Here is a 19,943-nt window from a genome sequence, read left to right as displayed (position 1 = left end):
TAAACACCAATTGGCCAAGCTCTTTAGCCTAAACAATAAGAAATCTTCACTCGATGAAAGGGAAAACTCATGTCCTTCAGTTTAGAGATAAGAGAAAGGCATATTTAAATGCTGCTTTTCTGCTGAATTCAGGTTATTGGCACTTCAGCTGAAGAACCCTTCCCTTTTGGAGAAAGGGAGAATTTCTGAGAAAATAAAGGGCACTTTCACTCCCCGAAGAAAAGAATTTCCAGGCACTCAGCTCCCAGTAGAGTCTGTTCTGTAGCATTTAATTCAGCAAGGGCTTCATTTGTTTTCACCTGCAGGTTTCTTAGTAGCTGCCACTTAAATCTCTGAATCTTCCCACTCCAGGTGTGCAACAACAACAAGAACTGCCACTGCAACCACGGGTGGGCCCCCCCATTCTGCAACAAGGAGGGGACGGGAGGAAGCTTGGACAGTGGTCCCCCTCTGCCTGAAGGTGGTGAGTGGGACCAGCTCTGCTACAGTGCCACTTCAGAAGGACTTGAGTTAGTTGGGAGCAGAGTTTTCCATTGAATAAAGTCTATTTTCTCACCCTCAGGCTCCTCAGCGGTCGTGATAACTCTGGCAATCCTGGCTCCCATTCTTGTTCTCAAAGGAATCATGTTTTTATTCTATTATCTGAAATGCTGGAATAAATTTGCCATCTGTTCTCTAAAGAAGACACCTCAGTTCAGGTAAGTTGTCAGTGCTGTGCCTTGTCTGCTTGTCCCCCGTCCTGCCTTTAGTGCCAGGACAGAAGAGACATTGCTGTGAGGAATGTCACTAAATTGTAGGGTTTGTTGGTATAGTCACTATTGGCTTCTCATTTTTTCACTCCAGTGAAGATAAAATAGAAAATGCAGGAAAATAAAGGAGAAAACATATCAAAACATTAACGCTCTTTTCTTTCTCTCCTTGTCAGTGACACTGCTGGAACTGGGCACGCAAACCCTGCCTTCAAGCTGAGAACCCCCCAGCAGCAGAGGAAGGTAGGGGCAGGGTCACCCTCCACCTGCAGGGCAGAGATGCAGCTGCCCCAAGCTGTGGGATGTGGTTCCCCCTCACAGTGCAGTTAGGGAGTGGTTTTATCAAAGGATGGGATAAATAGACAGGCACCACCCATGGCTGAAAGTCAGTGGTAGAGGAGCGTAGCACCTATTTCTAGTGAGTTCCTTAAAGGCAGGAGCTGCGATTTGACCAGGCCTGTGTGGCTGCTTGTCTCTCCTGGTAGATCCTCTGCTGTCACATCCCCCATCTCAAAACTGGAGAAATGGCAAACCCATTGGGTTTATTTGCAAGTGTCACATTGATGCCTGGATTACTCTGTTCTCTTGATTTCCATTTCTGCCTCATGATCCCAAGTTGTCCCAGTCCATCTTATCAACACCTACCAGACATACACAACACATACTGGCGTTGCAGGCAATATTTCCTACTCTGTGGGTCATAGATCTCACGTAGATCCCCAGAAGTGTCACAGCGAATGTAAGGGGTGGTTTGAAGTAGAAATACCTGAGAATTTGTGGCTCTTCTGCACAGGTGATTGGCTTCCCTGAAATCCCACCGAAACCTCCTTCTCAGCAAGCTCCAGGGCTCCAGATAAACAGGCAGCAGCCACCCACCTTCTCTGGCAGCCACAGCTGCAGCGTGGGGCAGCCCATGGGACCAGCGCAGCCAGCACTTCCAAAGGACATTCCCCGCAGGACACCCCCGAGCAGGCCAGCACCTCCTGCTCCCAAACCTCCAACTTCTCAGGTATGGAGTCGTGCTGCTGTCCTGTGGATGCTGTTTGGTGGGAGGTTTGTTCTGGTGAAGCCTCTTGCCCTGGGAGAACCGTTAGGCTTGACCCAAACTGACCCCATCTTATGTGAGCATCCTATCCACGAGGTTATTTTGAGGCTTGGAAGGAAACAGTGTTGATTTATTTCTTTTGCTGGCAGCTTTGTTCAAAACTTACTACAGACCCCACATTCTTACTGGAAGGATGGTAAATCACTCAGACTAGTATTTTGCCCATTTTGCAAAAAAATATTTTTAGTTTGGGGCCCTCAAAGAAGCAAAGGGCTTGGTTCCAGTTGGTAGCAGGAGGCTGGCTCCCAGTCAGTCTCTCTCTGAAGGACACAGAGGAAAACAAACCCTATGGAAGCAAATCTTAGCGAATCAGGTTTGTTTCTGGCTCCATTGTTCCTGTGAACAGCTGGCACTTCAGCAGGAAAGAAAACTAAAACAAAAGCAGGAAGCTGAGTGTTGTCAATAAGGAATAGGTATCTTTCCCAGCTGCTTGTTGACAAGTTCCCCACAACCTCCTTTGTGTTCCCTCCCCAGCACATCCAGTCTCTTTATCTCAGTCAGCCCTACTAGATGGAACACTTTTCATAGGATTTCCACAATAAACCTTGCTGTTTCCGGGTTAGTGGAGAGCCATGGGCTGGAGAAGACACAGTGGAAATAATTGATGTCCCTTTTTGCTAGTGCCAGTGTCCTTCCTAGATGTCTGCAGCATCTGCCAGATTTGCTCTCTTGCTATTCCTATAGGAGCTCTTCAGACCTGGCAGTCAGTGGAATTTAGTCTGCCTTGTCCTTCCTGGAGTCACAGGGCAAGATCCCTGGAGAGGAATAGATCCCCAAGCCATCCAGCATTGCATTTATGCATAGTCTGAGGAGACTGCAGGGGTTTTGGGTGCCCTCCAAGTCATGAGTGCAGCTGTGTTTCTTAAATCAACACCTGTAAGGCAGCAGCTTAGCACAGAGCCTGAGCAACAATAGGCAGTTGGCTCTTGTGAGGGTAACTTCTCCCCCCGGGAGATGCTTTCCACTGAAATTCATTAGATGAATGGAAAATATAATGCTCTGAGCATCCTATTAGGGACAGCTGTGTGCACAAACAAATAATAACTGCTTGTGGGTCTGTGTGTGTTTGTATGGGCACAAGAACGTGCACATATTGTTTATGGGTATTGTATAGGCAAACAAACAGTGAGTGTGTGTGTGTGAAACTTGCTTCCAAGCCATGAAGTGCATTAGTTAATGTGGCTAATTAAAAAGGCTCTGGAACTCAGGTTACCTATTACTTGCAAAATTTAAGGCTTAAATTCAAAGCTATTTCTCTTGTAGGATATTTCAAGGCCCCAGCCACCCCAGAGAGCTCTGCCAGCGAATCCCATCCCATCCAGATCCAGAGGCTGGCAGGGGAAGAGCTCTGCTGTCCCACTGCCTCCTGGGCACACCAAAGCCCCAGGACGCCTCCAGCCTGTGACAGAGGTAGGCACTGAGAGGGCTGGTGGGAAGCACCACTCACCCCGGGGGAATAAAAACACTCAGAGGGAATATCAAGCTGCAAAACACCTTCATGTACAGCCCAGGTGGGTGGAGACAGAGAGGGTGTGGGTTGGTCACCTTTGTTGCAGAGGTCTCCATTTTCACCTGTTTCATATTAAGAATTTATTGAGTTGAGCAAAACACAGGTGAATTCAGTTCTCCACATCCCTGAACGCTTCCTCAGGCAAGGCATTTGTGTGAGTGGGGCAGAGCAATGGGCTCAAGGGGTGTGTGACCCAGAACAGTTAGTGAAGAGTGGAAAAAGGTGAACATTCACACAAGGCTTGAAGATCCCAGTAAAGAACAAAAATTCTTTCCAGCCTCTCTAGCCATGGATAAGGAATTGCTTTCTCTGCAGAGAGTGTTTCCCAAAAAAATCGTCCTGGATGCAGGCAGTTAATAAGGGACTCTCAGGCACTGAGTTCAGTGCCCTGCAAACACAACACAGCGCAGTTATGTTGTCTCCAGCCTGCAATACCCAGGAGGCCAGCTGTGACAAATGGAGAAAACTGCAGGAACTTCCTTGTGCTCTTCGTGGGAGAGTTCCTATGTGAAGCATCGGGGTGTGAATGCAGGCAGGCTTCCCCTGGCTGGCAGTACCATCAGCGCCAGGAGAGGGCGAGGACAGCGCTTGTTCTTCCATCAGTGCTCACTCTTCCTCTTTTCCCCTTTTTTCCATCTCACCCAGAGCACTGGTGTCTGGACAGCTGGAGCAGTGAACAACCTGAGAGTGGGACAGCCAGGCTCCCATGGGCATTCCTGAAGCAGCCTGTTCCTGGCTGGCTCTGGCCTTCGCAGGGCCCTGGATGGCCTTCATCACCCAAAACCACACTCACACCTTCACTGCCACGGACAGTGTCTCAGTTCCTCTCCTCCTGCCCCAGCCCCGTTTCCTCTGTGACTCACCAAGCTGCAGTCAGGCATGGCAGGGGTGCCCCAGGTACACGCCAGGCTCAGCTGGACCCTCTCTGCCTTTCCCACATAGGGATAACTTGTTTATATGGTATTTAAATATTGTTGTGCAATATCCAGTGCAGGGATGGGGTGATGGGGGTTTCACGTGTTTTTAATCAGTTATTTAAGTGTTACCAGGGAGAACAAGCTGTGAGTGCAGGTGCTGGCCCTGATGGGCTTTCATGTGAGCCCTGTTGGCTTCCTCAGCCCCCCCTCCCCCTCCCCATGCAGCTGCAGGGGCATATTGGTGCTATACAGAACCCACTGCCTCTGGGGAGAGCAGAAGGCAGCTGGTGATAACAGTCTTCAGTTTTTTCTCTGTTTACAGTGGGTGGCAAGTGGGGCCCCAACAGGGAGCCAACCATGGAAATATAATCTGTGGGGCCACTGTGGCTTTTGATCAGCTTTAGCAGAGGGGATTAATTATTTTCCCCACTAACCCTCTTCAGCAAGAGCATTGCAACCCTTCTGCCCTCCAGCACTCGCTTGTCTTCCCTTGGTGCTGTAAATCCCCAAAGCAGCCCCAGCATGGCCCATGAGTTCCAATCCATGTCATTAGGACACACTCAAGGTACGACAGGGAAGCTCTGGCCAAGATCCAGAGCAAAAGGCCAGCAGGAAGCTCAGCAGAAAGCAGCTGAGACCCCTCTGCAGTGTGCGGTACCATGATCAGTGGATGTTTTTGCACGTGTCTCCTCAGGCTCTGGTCTGTGCTGAGCTGTAACTCAGCATGGGCTGTCTGCTCCCCAAGGCAGTGAGAAACCTACCCAAAAAGTGCCCAGGTGGTGAAGCAGCTGAAATATTAACACAACACATGGTGCTTTTGTAGGGCAGCTCTCTTACTCCAGGATTTTTCTGCAGGCCATGGATGGAGAGAGCTGTCTGTGTGCACTTTAAGCAGTTGATGGTTCTGACCCTGAGGACCCTCCCTTATGAATTTGGTTTTTTCTTCCCCTAATAGTTTGGCTCTTGTATGTGGGCTTTTTTCTTTTCCTCAGGATTTTAAAATAAGACCTTTTGTTATGCCAGATTCTTTTTTTTTCCTTGGAATTAATTCCTAGGAGAACACAGGGAAATCTGGAGCTGTGGTTACAACAATTCTCTTGTGTCTGATTAATTATGGACAAATCCTCAAAGAGTGTGACTGCTGCTCCACATGTGAGAAACTGTACTATTGGCATAAAGAAAAAGAGTCTTGTTTGCTGGTTCTCTTTCCCTGTTTATTAAAGAAACCCCAGAAAAACCCTAAGAACTCATTAGACTTGTACTTATATGTAGCAGTGTATCTATAGGATGACTTAAGCCACATTAGTTTTTCACAACTTTACTACCTCTTTCTCCACAAGGAAAAAGTTCACATGGTGTGTCTTGAAATTCTCACTGATTATTCCTTATCTTACTAATTGTAGACATTTTCTTACCTTCTATGTGCCTGGAAAACAAACCAACCTAAAAAACTTCTTTCTGAAATAAGGGAGGGCAAGTAAAAGACAACAGCTTTCTAATCTTTATCTCTTTTTCTACAGTTGGGGTATATTACATATAAAAATGTGTATTCAACAATCCCCAAATCTGTTGTTTCTTGGTAGGTAATGGCATGTTTGGCTGCTCACAGGTGGAGCAGGACTGTACATACACTGTAGTAGTTGATTCAACCACAAGAACTTGATCTCATATCTGAGCCCTCACTGAGGACAGCAGCTCTTCTGCTCCAACCCCTGATCTTCAGCAAATGGCCACTAAAAGTCACTAAAATTATTTTCACTGCATTTCATGTGAGCATGGGATCAAGGTTTTAAAAAAAACGCCCCCAGACACACAATGCTCAGAGAACAACTGGACATGCCCAAACTCTAATGGAAAACTTTATTGCTGGAATATCCCAAAAATCTCCAAAAGGTAGTTTTAAGTAAGTCCTTTTAAATTTTCAGATGTGTGCAAGTTGAGTGAATGAGACCAGGGGAACTGCAGGAGGAGTAAAAGATGGTAAAACCTGATTTTTTAGAAAGATGATGTTACCTGGGAGAACTTATAACACAATACATCTCACTTTCTCCCGTGTCCACATGTTAATGGTTTACAATAATTCTCTATGCATCTATGCAAATACTTGAAGAATGCAATTCATTGTGCCTTTTGCCTAGTTTTAATAAAATTTGTCGGTTGTCATTAACAAATCCTCTTTCACTGTGTATTATTTCATTACCTCAGTTCAAATCTTCATTTTCTACATGACATTTCTCCAGGGAGGGCAGGATTGCTTTTATGAAATGCACTTCTACAGAATGAGGAAAGATGAGTCCCATTTACAGCCATTTTCTAAAATAAAATGCATAAAGCATCACACTGATTAGGATGCCAAAACCAAAGCTGGAGTGGGTGACTTGGATTATTTTCTGCCACCAAAGGAGGTCGCTGCCGTTTTACTCTGCTCTAGCTGCTCTTCCTGTTCTCAGCTGTCCCTCAGCCTCTTTATCCTTTAGGGCTACACCAGTAACATCAGAGAAATCATTTAAAACTTTCAGATCCACCTGCAACTTTTTTTTTTTTTTTTGAAAAAAACCTTTATTTCCCTTTCCACATTCCAAGAAAATAGTAGTGAAATGTTATTAAAATAGGAGATTGCATAGTCCTCTCTCCCACAGCCCCACGTTGTATTTGCTCAGTGATGCTCAGACCCAGGTATAATCAGGTGAGCATCTCAGAGGACAGCAGGACACCTCATGGGGTTCAAAGAATTGGGGGGGGGGCCTTGCCAAGGTCAAGATATTTCCTGAGAAAAAAATACATAACATTTACAGCCACTTGGTCTTTCGGACTGAAAAGATTTTCACCAGAAGTGTTGGAGACGGTGGCAGAGTTTCTCCTGACATGGGAGCTCCCCCAGCCCTTCCTCAGGTGGGGTCTGGGTCAGGCCCAGCAACTTCAGCAAGGCCTGGGCACCAGGGATGCTAAGGGAAAAATAAACCAACCCAAACAAACAAAGCTTCCATAAAAATAATTAACACTGCTCCAGGGAAACTCCTGCACCTCGCAAAAAACCAAAAGCTGAAAAAGATCTCTCTGTAAAACACTTCATGGCTTGAGTCCTGCCACTGAGCCTGAGTGAGCAGCTACTGCAAAATTCACCCTGTTTTGCCCGTATTCACCAATATTCTTGTCCCATTATTTGCAGAGCAAGTGATTAAACATGGACGAGCAGAGTCTGAATAGCAGGCGTGCACCGGTCAGTCCTTGTCTCTCACCTCCTCTCGAGATGCTGGAGTGTATTTTAGAGTTCATGCAAGTGTCTAGAAAGGAAACAAAAAAAGACAAAAACCACTAATCAATGATCCATCAAGGCCTGGAAACAAAGCCATCAATGGCCCCCCGGGGGAAGGAGTGAAGGGTAAAGATCAGCCGTGCCAAGAATAAGAGATGGAAGGGGCCTCAGAGAGGAGCTTTGTTCCAGGGCTATCATATTTCTAGAGGATTTTTGTTTCCAGTGGCTGCATGTATTAACGCCCAGCGAGGATTAAACACACCCCTTGCTACCACACCATGACAGAGACCCTGTCCAAAAGCCCAGAGAAAGATTTGGCTTTGGAAAAGACACCATTTATTTTATTTTCTGCTTTTCCTTTTTAAAATTTTCCCCTGGCACCCGGAACATTGACATCACCCACCCAACCTCCAGTCCCCACATGTAATGCCCTAAGTGTAGAGCACAAATACTTTGGGTTTATCCTCTGGGGCGATGCTGGAGTTGTCCACCTCTATCAGGATGTTCTTGTCATCTCTGGTGACCGGCGCTGGCTGTTCATTCTGAAGGACTTGTGGTAAATTCCATAAACTGACGTCCATGTCTTTGAAAGCGTGGAGTAAAAACACCCCCAAAATGATGGTGAGGAAGCCACAGACTGTCCCAATGATGTCAACCACGGTCATGGTGACCCACTCCTTAAAGAGGATGATGGAAGTGGTGATGACGATGGTGGTGAACAGCACGTAGTAGATGGGGAACACCAAAGAGGTGTTGAAAATGTCTAGAGACTTGTTGAGGTAGTTGATCTGTGTGGTGATGGATGCCACCAGGGTGATGACCAGGATCCACGTCAGTGGATGCTGCAGCACAGGCTGGTCAGCAAAGAAGCCCTTGATGGCAATTCCCAAGCCCTTGACTGAGGACACGGAGAAGGCGCCGATAACGGAGCAGATGGCGAGGTAGACGAGGATGTTGCTCTGGCCGTAACGGGGTGCGAGGAAGAAGATCAGGAGGAAGCAGAGAGCCAGGAGGATCGCAGCATAGGCCAGGAAACCTGCAGGAGGGAGAGAAGAACTCAAAACTCGAGCAGCTGGCACAGCGAGCAGTTTGTGCTGCCCAGCCCCCAGAGGGAAAACACGGCCGGCTGCGTACCAGGCTCCTCCAGCTTGGAAGTCATTTCCTCCAGAGTGGTGACCTCCTCGTCCTCTGGGGCGTGTATGACCATCACAGTGCTGCCCACCAGGCTCAGCAGGCAGCCCAGCTTTCCCAGCAGGTTGAGCCGTTCTCCAAGCAAATATGAGGACAGAATGGCACTGCACGGGACAGAAAAACATCAGCCAGTGCTTTGCAGTCCTTTAGAGAAGGAACAGAGGCTCAAAGAAAGTTAAGAATGCTTCCATGTGATTCAAGGACGCAAATTTGGTGTAAATTAGTTGGATTCCAGTGTGTTAATACACAATCACATGGCATCTATCAACAGCTGAACCTGCAGGGGTGCAGGTGTGGCCTGGAGATCACAGCCCTTGTGTCAACAAGGTGCAAAAATGCTGAATGTTTTAGCACATCCTCAGGTATTTTTTCAGGGTCTGCAGAATCACTCAGAAGCTGCTGGGCATTATGAAGCTTTTAGTGCTCAAGGGAATTACTTCAAGGACCAGTGTAACAGAGAAAAAATCTGAATCTAACAACAAAAAAGCTATGTTAATTTTAACTAAATCATCAGAGCTATTAAGCCTCAGAGAAACTCTGAAAGTACTGGGGCTACAGATGTATCTGCAAAAACATCTAGTTCTTCTCAAAAAACTGAGGGCAAGACACCAGAGCAGTCCTAACTCTCAGTTTGCTTATGCATTTCACAACAGCAGTCTTTCTATAAAACTTTAAGTACCCAGAGCCATGCATTTTGGTAGGAATCTCCTACTTAAAAATAAAGAAAGAAAATACGGTTTCAGCCCCTTTGGCAACAGCCAGAAGTACAAAACCCTACAACATGAAAGGACCCTAAAAGCTTATAAAATAAAAGACAGGTGAAAGGCAGTTTGAAAACCAGTCTGGTATTTTTGACCCTTTAAAATTTTTAGTACTCTTGATTACAAAGACAAAACAAAACAAACAAACAATAAAACCCCACCAGTCCTGGGTTGGTTAAAGAGCTGGAATAAGGAATGAAGTAATTCGGATATTTGCAATAATTTAACCTGCAGTGTATGTGGCTGCTCTCCACATGCAGCATTTCCAGAAGGGTGTGCCACTTAATTCAGTGGTTCCCAAACGATCCCCCAAAAGGACAACAAATATTCAAGTGTTTTTTAGAAAACACTGAGACTTTTTTTCCTTTGGGCAGAATAAATCATATTAGCATCCCTTCAAGTCTACCTTTACAAGTGGAACAGGCAAACAACAACAACAACAAGCCAAATTGCAAATTATAGACACAAAAATCACCTTATGAGCACGCTCAGAGCCCCCAGAGGTGTGACAATAGTTGCAGGAGCAAAGGCATAGGCAGCGAAGTTGGCAGCTTCCCCTCCACCCACTAAACAAACACAAGAAAAAATAAACACCAGTTGTTACAGGGCATTTTCTGTATTTTCTCTTGGGGGCTTGCAAACCAGCCAGGTGTCACTTGGAGAGTGGGTTTTATGCTGGGAGCTTCACGCTGCTGCTAAAAAGGGCCAAATACTGGGTGAAAATCTATTACAACTTAAAAGAGGCACCTTAAGAGAAGCGAGCCGCTCCATGGGAAGGGCTGGGGGTGCCAGGGCTGACCCAGGTGGGCTCATGAATCCCCCCCAGCCCAGCCTGGCAGCTGCCCTGAGTGGGGTTAATGAGGGAGGGGGCAGCTGTGGGAGCCCCAGGGCTGGGAGGCTGCTCCTCCCCTCCACACCATGTCCTTCTGTGGGGCTGTGGTGTCCCTGTCCCCAAGCAGGGAGGGCTGTGCCAGCTCACAGGAGCTGCATGGGCAGGGCAAGGTGGGGGCACCTTGAGCTGCGGCTGCCACGGTGAGAGCAAGAAAAGAGGGCTCTGAAACGCCCTGCTGTACAATCTGCTGCTCTCTATGCAGCTTTGAGTCCAATCTGAGGAGATACTGTAACGCTGAAGCAAGAAATAAAGGTTTTAAGGCTTGTTTTAAGGGAAAGCAAGTTTTTTTCATGGAGGGAGGTGCTACCTCTTTGTTATCTCCCTGTGGTGCAGCAGGAAACATTCCCGGAGCCCCCAGGCACTCAGGGGAGGCTGTTTGCCCTGGACTTGCCAGCTGCCTTATTAAAACCTGGCTTTTCATGCTTTTGATCAGGTAAAACCGAGCTAGCAAGTCCTACCAGTTCTGCAGGAGGATGGAAAGGGAGATCCTGTGGGGATCACTGCTTCTCCTCTCCCTGAGGAACCTCTGCTGAGGATGGGGGAACTCGACAGGAAACGATAGCACGATACACAGTTTGTCCCACACCTCATTCACAGGAACAGACCCTGGAAAAGCTACAAACCCAGGGAAACAGCTCCTACTCACTGGTTAACAAGCCAGCCCACCAGAGCCAGTCCTTTAGGTAGCCGTGGCCTCCGTCTCCTGGGGAAGAAAAGCACACGCAGGAGTTAACAACCATTTCCTCCAGAGCAAGAGATGAGAATGTCCCTTTGGAGAGGGATAAATTGCAAGGGAAAGAGTGTGACAAAGAATAAGGAAGAATGGACATACATGTGTTGGGAACTAATCCAGTTCTGGTCCTAACCCTCAAGCTGTTGGACATAAGGAGTTGAGCCTATTGACATGGTGAACCCTGATTTTGCTAGGTCAGGGAGAGCCCAAGTTTTTGATAAATCTGACCTGACTGGAGCTGTCAGTAACAGCAGTGTTTGACTTGCCTTGGAGAAAAGCGATGTGCTCCCATAGCAGGGGTGACACACTTCACTAGGACTGAGAGATTACAGGGCAAGATAGGACAAGGGGCAAGAAGAGTTGAACAGGAAGACTTCAGGACACAGGGAAATATCTTTTGCTAGAGTTCAGCCTCTTCTGGTTCCTCAACAACTCCATGAATGCTGAAGTTCAAATGTTATGCTTTGGTATTCCTAAGAAATTGCTGGTTTATTTGTTTTAGTGTCTTTTTGCTTGGTCGGGGCTTTTCCCAAGAACTCTTTTTGTCAGCTGCAATTTTCTGTCATTAATCTCTAATTCCTTCCAGAATGTTAAACATTCTGAAAAAACAAGGAGGGGTTTGCTCTTGTTTTACTCGCTTGGCTCTACTGTGGGAAGAGTTCATGGAGGGAAGGAGGAGAGAGACATCTACAGTTGAAGCAATACTGATACTTTGTTGTGCAAATATAATGCCAAAAAGCAAACCCATCTGTGTTCAGCAGCTGCACGTGGCAGAGGATGGAGAGATGGACTCAAGACCGGTCTGTGGCTCAGGTGCTGTTGGTAGCTTTGGTGGTTGTCTCTGCACAGTCACTTCATCATTCCACGCCTCTGTGTCCCCATATGGGCACAGAATAAAATGGGGATGGTGGTATTTACTTCCTCTTAAAGATTATTTAATAACTGTTCCTAGGCCAGAACTGGGAAGCAATAGTAGTTTAATTATTTTATTATTCTCTGGTTTGCAGTTATGCAAGTAGGTCAGCTGCCAGGTAGGACTTACCCTGCTGCTGGAGCACGTTTGCAATGCTGATGGGATGTGTCCAATTCCACAGTGCAATTCTGCTCTAGGCAGTGCTGCTCCACCACTGCCCATCCATATATATATATATGTGTGTACACATAAACACACACGCCCTAAGAGCCTGGTGCTAGAGGAAAGTTATCTGCTTGTTGTTGAGCAACACAGCGCCAAAGGATGCCTTCTGAAACCACAGAGTTCCCACAGAGCCGGCCTGTCCTGCATTCACACAGGGCTCTAGCTAATGCAATCTGAGCACACGGGGCTGCATCCTTGTCTCATCCTTGTCTCGGTGACCTGGTGGCAAAGCTGCCTGGTGCTTCAATTAGAGCAGGAGTGGGGTCAGGGCGCTGTGCTGCTCTGCTCCAGGCTGGGGCACAGCCATGAGCTGCAGCTTTGTGCAAAGGGGCCCATTTCAAAGAGCTTTTAGCACTCGGCTTCTTCCTGGCCTCACACGTTCTTGTTCTGCTGTGGGGGCACATCTCATCTCACAGGACACTCACTTGCTATTTGTGGTGCCAGGCAGGAAAATGCTGCTTTTAGCTGAGCTCTTCCAGTGCAGGGCTCTATAAATTAGCTCCTTTCCAACACGGAGACTGTAAATTAACTCCTTTCTAATGCCAGGCCTGTAAATTAGCTCCCCAGTTCCCACATAGCACTGCTGTCTGGGTCTCACACACAAAGATGCATCCACAAAAGGTCTCATTTACACTGCTGATGGAAGACTGACGATACCCAGAAGTGCTCCCTTGCCTTAAAAGTGCTGACATTTGGATTGTGTGTGTGGTCCTAGAACAGGTGATCCTTCCTCCTCCTGCCCACACAAAAGCCTTACCTGCCCTCGTGCCTCCCTTCTCCACCAGCCGTAGCAGTCCTTTTTTCTTGAGGATGACACTGCTCCCGATGAGGAAGCTGGAGAAGACAGCCAAGCCCAGGCCAATGTAGAATCCATAATTATTTTCCAGCCGAGTTATCCAGGAACTATCTGAAGTCCCATTGTCCTGGACAGAGTCAGCTGGGACAGCACTGCTGATCACTTGGCATACAACCCGGTGGGAAAGGCACGAAAGGGTGATCAGAGACCCTGTGAAACCACCGTGGAGATAAAACAGCAAATTACTGACATGACTGTCAACAGTGTCCCTATTCCCTTAGGCTCATTCAGGTGTCCCGCTGCACAGCCACCCGTGCTGTCACCCTAGCAGCAATACCCAAAGATCTCCAAAGCTCAGGACACCTCTTTACCCACATGTGGAAATGGCAGGGTTTTGTCTGACAAATTCGTGGCCTGCAGTTCAAGCACCTCTTTGACATTGAATGTGTCTACATACTGGGCTGGAAGGCCACAAGGACCTCTAAAAAATAATTTGAATTTCCAAATATATATACCAGGGTATCTCCACCAAACTGCAGTGTTATGGGGTTGAACTAGGCCTTATCAACACTTAACCCTGTTGATCCAAAGGCTTTGGTGCTTTCCAGACAACTAATCCTCACACCTGCCAGCTCATCTGCAGTTGTAACTTTGGGTTTAATGTGGAGCAATGCCAACACTTTGTAACTGTCCATCTGTTCCTGCTCTGTGTGTTGAGCTGTGTCATAAAACTACAACAGATTTGTCTCGGACAATACATTTCCTCTACTGTTTCAAGGTTTTGTTCTACCTGTTTGCAGAGTGCCTGAGTGCTCCTAAAGCAAAGCCAGCCCTGCCTGAGAGCAGGCACAGCGTTCTGCTGTTAACACCAACAGCGCTGCAGCCCTGTGGCTCTGGCCAAGGTGTGTGGCTGTGTGGGGGTGGGAAAATTGCTGAGCTTCTTCCTCCCCTGACACTCCTACCACACCCAGAACATCTTTCTATTTGCAATCCTTACTCCAAGTGTAGTAAAGACAGTGTGACTGTGACCATTGGGAACAGAGCAGCCAGGTGGAGTACAAAAGTCTCATTGTAAAGGACTTCAATATTTTGCCTGAACTCACATAGGAATTATAGAGCAAGTATTTGTGTCTCTGCAGGCAGGAGTATGGAATGGCTAAACTGCTCCCAGCAGTGCCAGGAGCCTGGGCATGGGCCCCATATTCTTCCTGAACTAGGAGCCTGATTTAGATCTTCTGCAGCTGCAATCTCTGGTCCTGGCACACACAGCTGAGGTTTTGGATCTGGACTGGCTATAAACGTTTTTCTAAAGGAAAAAATACCAGTGACTTTCTAGATGAATTTCCAAGGGTTCCCTAATAACTTTTTTTTTTTTCCTACTAGGAAAGCATTCCTGATCGCGGAAATATTTCCTGGGGAATAAGGGGGGAACTTGCCTCCTCGGCTGGGTGAAAATCTCCACAAGGTACTACCGGGCACAAGGATCAGGCAGAGTGATGGGGTGATTACCAAGTGGATTAAGTAATCCTTAAAGGAAAAAACCCAACTCCTGGCTTCTCTGTGCGCTCTGAGGCTGGCAGAGCGTGGTGCCGGCTGCTCGCAGCGCAGGCTGCGTGCCTCAAGCTCCTCCATTCCTATAGAGACCTCAAAAAAAGGAGAAGAAACCCCAAAGCCAGGAAAAAGCCCAAAGCAGAGCAGTGACAGAGGACAGCCCCAAAGCCGGGGGGGATAAGGCCGAGGGGTGCGGCGGGCTCAGCCCCGCCGTCGGAGCCGGAGCGGCCGCCCCGTTCCGGAGCTGTCCCGGTCCTGTCCCGGCCCGGTCCCGGCGCTCGCGGGGCAGCTGGGCCGAGCCGAGCCGAGCCGAGCCGAGCCGAGCCGAGCCGGGCCGAGCCGAGCCGAGCCGAGCCGAGCCGAGCCGAGCCGGGCCGGGCCGAGCCGGGCCGGGCCGAGCCGGGCCGGGCCGGGCCGAGCCAAGCTGCACCCACCGTTGCTGCAGCTGCTGTTCGTCTCCAGCGGATCCATTGCCTTCGCTCTCCGGCCGCTCAGCGCATCCCGGGCCGAGGGCAGGGCCGGGCACACCTGAGCCCGCCCCGCTCCTCCCCCGGGCCGGCCCCTCGCTGGCCTGGGAGCGCTGGTAATGCCCGGGTGAGCCTTGCACGGTCCCCTGGGCCAGCCCCGCACCCCCAGCCCTTGGTGCCATCCCCGTTCCCGGTCGGTGCGGCGGCATCTCCGGGGCGTTCTGTCCCTCCGCACAGAGCCGGGACGGGGCTCCTGCCGCAGGGGTTTCTCCTCTGGAGGGTGCTTTCCTTGTTGCAGAGGCTGGAGAAGGCGCTGGGGCAGCAGGAGGGTGGCTCGGAGGTGTGTGAGCCCAGGTGCACGCTGCAAAGCCTTCGCACGTGTGCCGAGTGTGATGGGACGGAAATTAGAAGTGAACAGGAGAAATATTAGTGGCAGGTTAATGGTTGGACTCGATGGGCTTAGAGGTCTTTTCCAACCTAAAAGTTTTGGGCTGCTCAATATATGAAGGATATGAAGTTGTTAGGGAATATCCAAAAGAGGGCTACGAAGATTGTGAAGGGTCTGGAGGAGAAGCCGTGTGAAGAACGACGTGAGGTCACTTGGTTTGCTCGGACTCGAGAAGAGGAATCTTCTTCAACTCCCCCTCCCAGGGCAGGCGAAACCTCCATTGCTGATACTGCTGTGTGAACGTTTTGGAGTGTGTGGCACATCAGTTTTGCCTGCATCCCCAATCTCTGCTGACCTCCCTTGTTTTGTCTTCACCCCCACCCTCCTCTGCCGACCTCCCTTCCTGCATTTGTGCTCAGTAGCTGTGTGTATCCAGAAACCTATTATAATAGAAAAGTCCTTTCGTTGCCATTAGCCAGGTTCTGCTGTAGGTCAACAGAGATAAGTAAAACCAATACTGTGAAACAAGAGCTTTGCTTCAGCAAGCCCACATTTATAGGTAGAAAGGGTCCCTGTCATAAGGCAATATATAGATATAAGATTTGCAGGATCTGAACATATCTGAAAAATTGCTTTGTTTTTTTCCCCCCCCCCATAAAATGAATTGCCTGTTACTACAGAAACTGCCCTTAGGCTATCAGGCTGCAGCATTGCTAACACCTCATGGCTCCTTCACTCAATGCCTGCTCCTATCTCTGAGCAACTGTTTTCTCCAGTAAATGTAATGCTCAAGTGCTTCGTGAGTCATTTGATTTTAATCAAGTCTGTTCATCCGTCACAGTCCTGCGGGTCACTGGCTGGGAGAGACTGTGCCAGTCAAATCCCACGTCCTCCCCTTTATCACAGGGCACTTGATAATCAATCCAAATCATATGGCAGCAGGTTTTGAAGTAGGAAATGAAACATGTGCTAATTTATCAGTGTTCTGGGAGCAACTTCTGCTGCTGTTGTTTATTATGCAACCAAAAGGGACAAGACCCTGGGCAAGATGATAATGGTGGGATCTGGCCTCTGTTTAGTAAATTTACTGGTTATGAGCTACTCATGCACTGTGTGAATACAGGGCTGGTTGCAGAAACCGATGTGATGGTGGAGTGGGACAAGTATTTGCTGCGTTTGCAGTGCTGACTGCCTGTGCTGGTGGGGGGAATTTGTGTCCCCTGTCCCTTCACAGGCTGCTCTGCCTGTTCACTCTGGTGCTTGGGGCACTGTGGGGCTCTCCCCTTTGCTGGACCCTTACCAACACCCTGAGGTCTTGCTCATAGCTGAGGAGGCCTAATTGGGGTGTGGTTATTGGCAGTTAAACTGTGTCCGAAATAATTTCCAAGCTTTTTCACTAGTGTTGTTGACATCTGTGCTCAATGTGCGCAGAGAGGTGTGAAGGAGGCAGCAATTTTTTGTGGAAGAGATCTGAGGTTAAAATAATCGTTTTGGTCATGGTGCAGCCTCGTGCATTACTGCCACAGCATGGTGCAGGCAAAAGAAAAAGGCACTTTGGGCCACAGCTTTACCTTCCCCTGTCAGCTTGATTTCCTAAAGGAAAAGGCTAATGTGACCATGTACAGGTGTGTTTATGTACTCTTTTTCATCCCCAAAGATAAATTTGAGTCTGTGGGCCACTTCTGCCAGATTTGACAAGGGGTGAGACCTCCAAAAGAAGCCAGTCTAAGTCCTGGGAAGAGAGGCATGACAGGGAAAATGTCCCCAAAAGGAGGGGACACTGCAGTGTGAGCTGGCTCTATCAGACACTGGGGAAGGAGCGTGCCTGGGTGACACCACTGTGGGAAAAGCTTCAGTCAGATCTTGCAATCAGCCATGGACACAAGTGTGTCACGTATTCCCTTCTCTCTGGCACAGGGACTGCTGGAGGTGCAGTCTATAAAATAACAAAGTCACAGGAGTTGCATTTGATGGATTTAGCAAGGCCATGTCTGGCAATGTGGGAGTTAAGAGCCAGGTGGGATAGTCATAGAGCCTTCTGTGCTTAGTCAAGGGCAAGTTGAGACTGATAGCAATAAAGCAGGGATGCAGCCACTGCCTCTTTTATTGCTTCATATCCTCATTTTAACGGGAAGGCTGTAATTAAGGGAATTTAGCTCCAAGCTATGACCTCACGGGTTGATACACACATCAGATGCTGCCTTAAAAATAACTCACCAGAAATCAGGGAGTCTTCCTTCGAAGCTCATCTTTTAACAATGCAGTTCCTCCTGAAATACTGGTTTCCAGGCCAAAACCTTGACTGGAATCCAGGGGATAGAAACAAGGCAGCTTTGCATGCAAAGAACCTCTCTAGCAACATCAAAAGGCTGTTCTTTGCCCTGCTCTTGTCTGCTCACCTTTTCTGTTCTGGAAAAAATGATGGAGAACTATTGAGTATCAATTGTCCTCTGTTAAAAATAATGGTGGAAGTATCCTGCTAACAGGTGATGGAAACTTTTGCCCTTGGATGTCTGCTAGGCGTGGTTTCTGTGGAAACTTTCTGGACACCTTTGTAATATTCTCCTCTGGCTTTGTATAGTTTTAGGGCTCCAAGGAGGTCTTTGCTGCTTCAAAGAGAGGGTGAATCCTTTTTCTGGCAATGATTTGATAGGGTGAGGGTTAAGGGAATTGCCTGGTGTTGGATGATTGCAGCACTACATGAAAGGAAGCCCAAAGCTTCAAAGATTGAACTTTGTTGAGCAGACAGCTTTTAACTCAGGCCTGTCTCAGGGTAACCGTGTCTGCAGTGGCAGAGGCTGTCATTTGGTGCTCCCACAGTTTAGGCAACACCAACAGGGACAGCTCCCAAGCCTGTCACACCCATGGTGGGTTCCAACCCTTGCAGTCCTGCCCTCCCATGCCAGTGCACACACCTGTGGGTCTGTGCCGAGCTGCTGAGTGACCCAGGGGCACGAGACCATAGAACACATCCTGGCTCCTTTCTCCCAGGGTTGCTAAATACTTTATCGAGGTCACTGTGGCCCCACAAAGCCACATGTTGGCAGAGCAGGAGCGGTGGGCTGGTGATGGACAGCAGTGGGTGAAGTGGCACGTAATCAGCAGATCGTTTGTTTGCAGACTTATCTGGAGGCGTTTGCATCAGAACTCTAAATCAAGCAAAGCTACATGTGAAAGGCACTCCTGACTTACAGAGGGGGTCACAGAAAGGGTAATTTTGTTAAGCTTTTGAAAGAATAAAACAACCATTAATGAACTGTTCTCTGTATTGGTGAAGTGACTTTCATCTGGAGATGTAAACATATTTAGGAGCATTAGAAGAAAGATAGGGGCCTGTATCTTTGATTCTGCTCCCTTAGGGTTGGTTGGTCAAAATAAGACACTCAAAGCAAGAATTGCTTCTGGCTCCAGGTGAGACCATGTGAGCTCTCAGCACTTCTTAGGGCTGGTGTGGGAACTGGGGGGTCCATGACGCAGCAGCTAGAATTAGTTAAAAAAAAAAAAAAAAAAGAAAGGAGGAAGAAAAAAAAAGGAGAAATCTAAATGGGAGAAAGGCTAAAACCCAAACAACCTGCCCAGTATCAGTGGCTGAGGCAGGAAGAAAGCCCTGCTCTCCTCTCTGCCATTCCCTGTAGCAGAACCATGTTGAAATCAGTAAACATTGGGCAACTTTCAACCACCAGGCAAACAGTCCAGCACAGCAGGATGTCACCCCCAGAGCTGCAGCACAGCCTCAGAGCACGTTGGAAAGATCAAGAGAGCTGCCTGGTCATGGTGTAAAGTTCATTTCCAATTTTATGTAAAGGGTCATTGCATTTCTATTCCTCTTAAGCTAGGAAGCTGTTCCCATAAGGAAACCTTGGGAAGAAGCTATGAAAGGGAACACCAGTTACAGTGTTTGGTCTGGAGCTGATGAGCACAGGAGTCCATCTCCCATAGATCCATGTCAGTTGTTTCTCCCTAATTCCTCAGCTCCCAGAAGATCTTTTCCCCTTGGTTCCCACTGCTCCTTCTGCAGCCAACAACCACTGCTGCTCCTTGGATGCTTTTAACACAAAACTAAGAACGGTTTCAAATGGAAATTTGGGAAAATAATAGCAAGGAGAATCTCCTGGAATAAAAAAGGCCCCTGTGGAGTTGACAAGGCTGCAGTAATGAGAGGAAATTAGTTCCTCAGTTTAGCTTTGGGTAAGAGCCTGTCAAAATCTATAAAAAATGATTATATGATTTTCAATTCCCTGACCCTCTTGCACTAAAACAAGTCTTAAAATGAAAAATGTGTTGTGTTAGAAAGTTTTTCCCAAAAATCATTAACTTTTTGATTGGAAAATATGTCTGTTTTGGTGTTGGCCACAGAGCCTTTTTCTTTTTTTCCTTTGGTTTTTACAAAAGCTCGACATTTTAATCAACTTAGCTTTTTTTTGGTGCCAGGTACTACTGAAACCTCTCCCCAGGTAATAGTTACCACAGTGATGATGACACCACAAGG

At 47.9% G+C, this 19,943-nt stretch overlaps 2 protein-coding genes across 3 annotated transcripts in view; one reads left to right on the top strand and one right to left on the bottom strand.

Moving 5' to 3' along the window:
• Positions 1-6,452, top strand: part of LOC121657826 (disintegrin and metalloproteinase domain-containing protein 19-like) — a 32,631-nt gene extending 26,179 nt beyond the window's left edge. The window contains exons 18-23 of the mRNA XM_042013960.1: positions 352-463; positions 563-698; positions 926-992; positions 1,543-1,758; positions 3,118-3,264; positions 4,010-6,452. Of these exons, the coding sequence (XP_041869894.1) occupies positions 352-463; positions 563-698; positions 926-992; positions 1,543-1,758; positions 3,118-3,264; positions 4,010-4,084 (753 nt within the window). The 3' untranslated portion in view covers positions 4,085-6,452. The remainder of the gene's footprint in view (positions 1-351; positions 464-562; positions 699-925; positions 993-1,542; positions 1,759-3,117; positions 3,265-4,009) is intronic.
• Positions 6,453-6,832: 380 nt separating this feature from the next.
• On the bottom strand, positions 6,833-15,140 carry LOC121657828 (magnesium transporter NIPA4-like). Of its 2 annotated transcripts, XM_042013963.1 has the most exons (7): positions 15,034-15,140; positions 13,010-13,258; positions 11,028-11,084; positions 9,965-10,055; positions 8,672-8,832; positions 7,990-8,573; positions 6,833-7,565 (listed from the first exon to the last, which is right to left on the bottom strand). In XM_042013963.1, the coding sequence occupies exons 1-7, from the start codon at positions 15,068-15,070 to the stop codon at positions 7,554-7,556; spliced, it is 1,191 nt and encodes a 396-aa protein (XP_041869897.1). In that variant the 5' UTR covers positions 15,071-15,140; the 3' UTR covers positions 6,833-7,553. The 2 variants fall into 2 exon arrangements, with proteins under 2 accessions (XP_041869897.1, XP_041869896.1); XM_042013962.1 differs by lacking the exon at positions 6,833-7,565 and having other exon boundaries at positions 7,851-8,573.
• Positions 15,141-19,943: the final 4,803 nt, after the last annotated feature.

Source organism: Corvus kubaryi, unplaced genomic scaffold (assembly GCF_017639235.1).
Source record: "Corvus kubaryi isolate FWS band 111438036 unplaced genomic scaffold, C.kubaryi_AGA036_p1.0 split1-37374, whole genome shotgun sequence".
NCBI lineage: Eukaryota > Metazoa > Chordata > Aves > Passeriformes > Corvidae > Corvus > Corvus kubaryi.
This window is presented reverse-complemented; position numbering and strand designations above follow the sequence as displayed.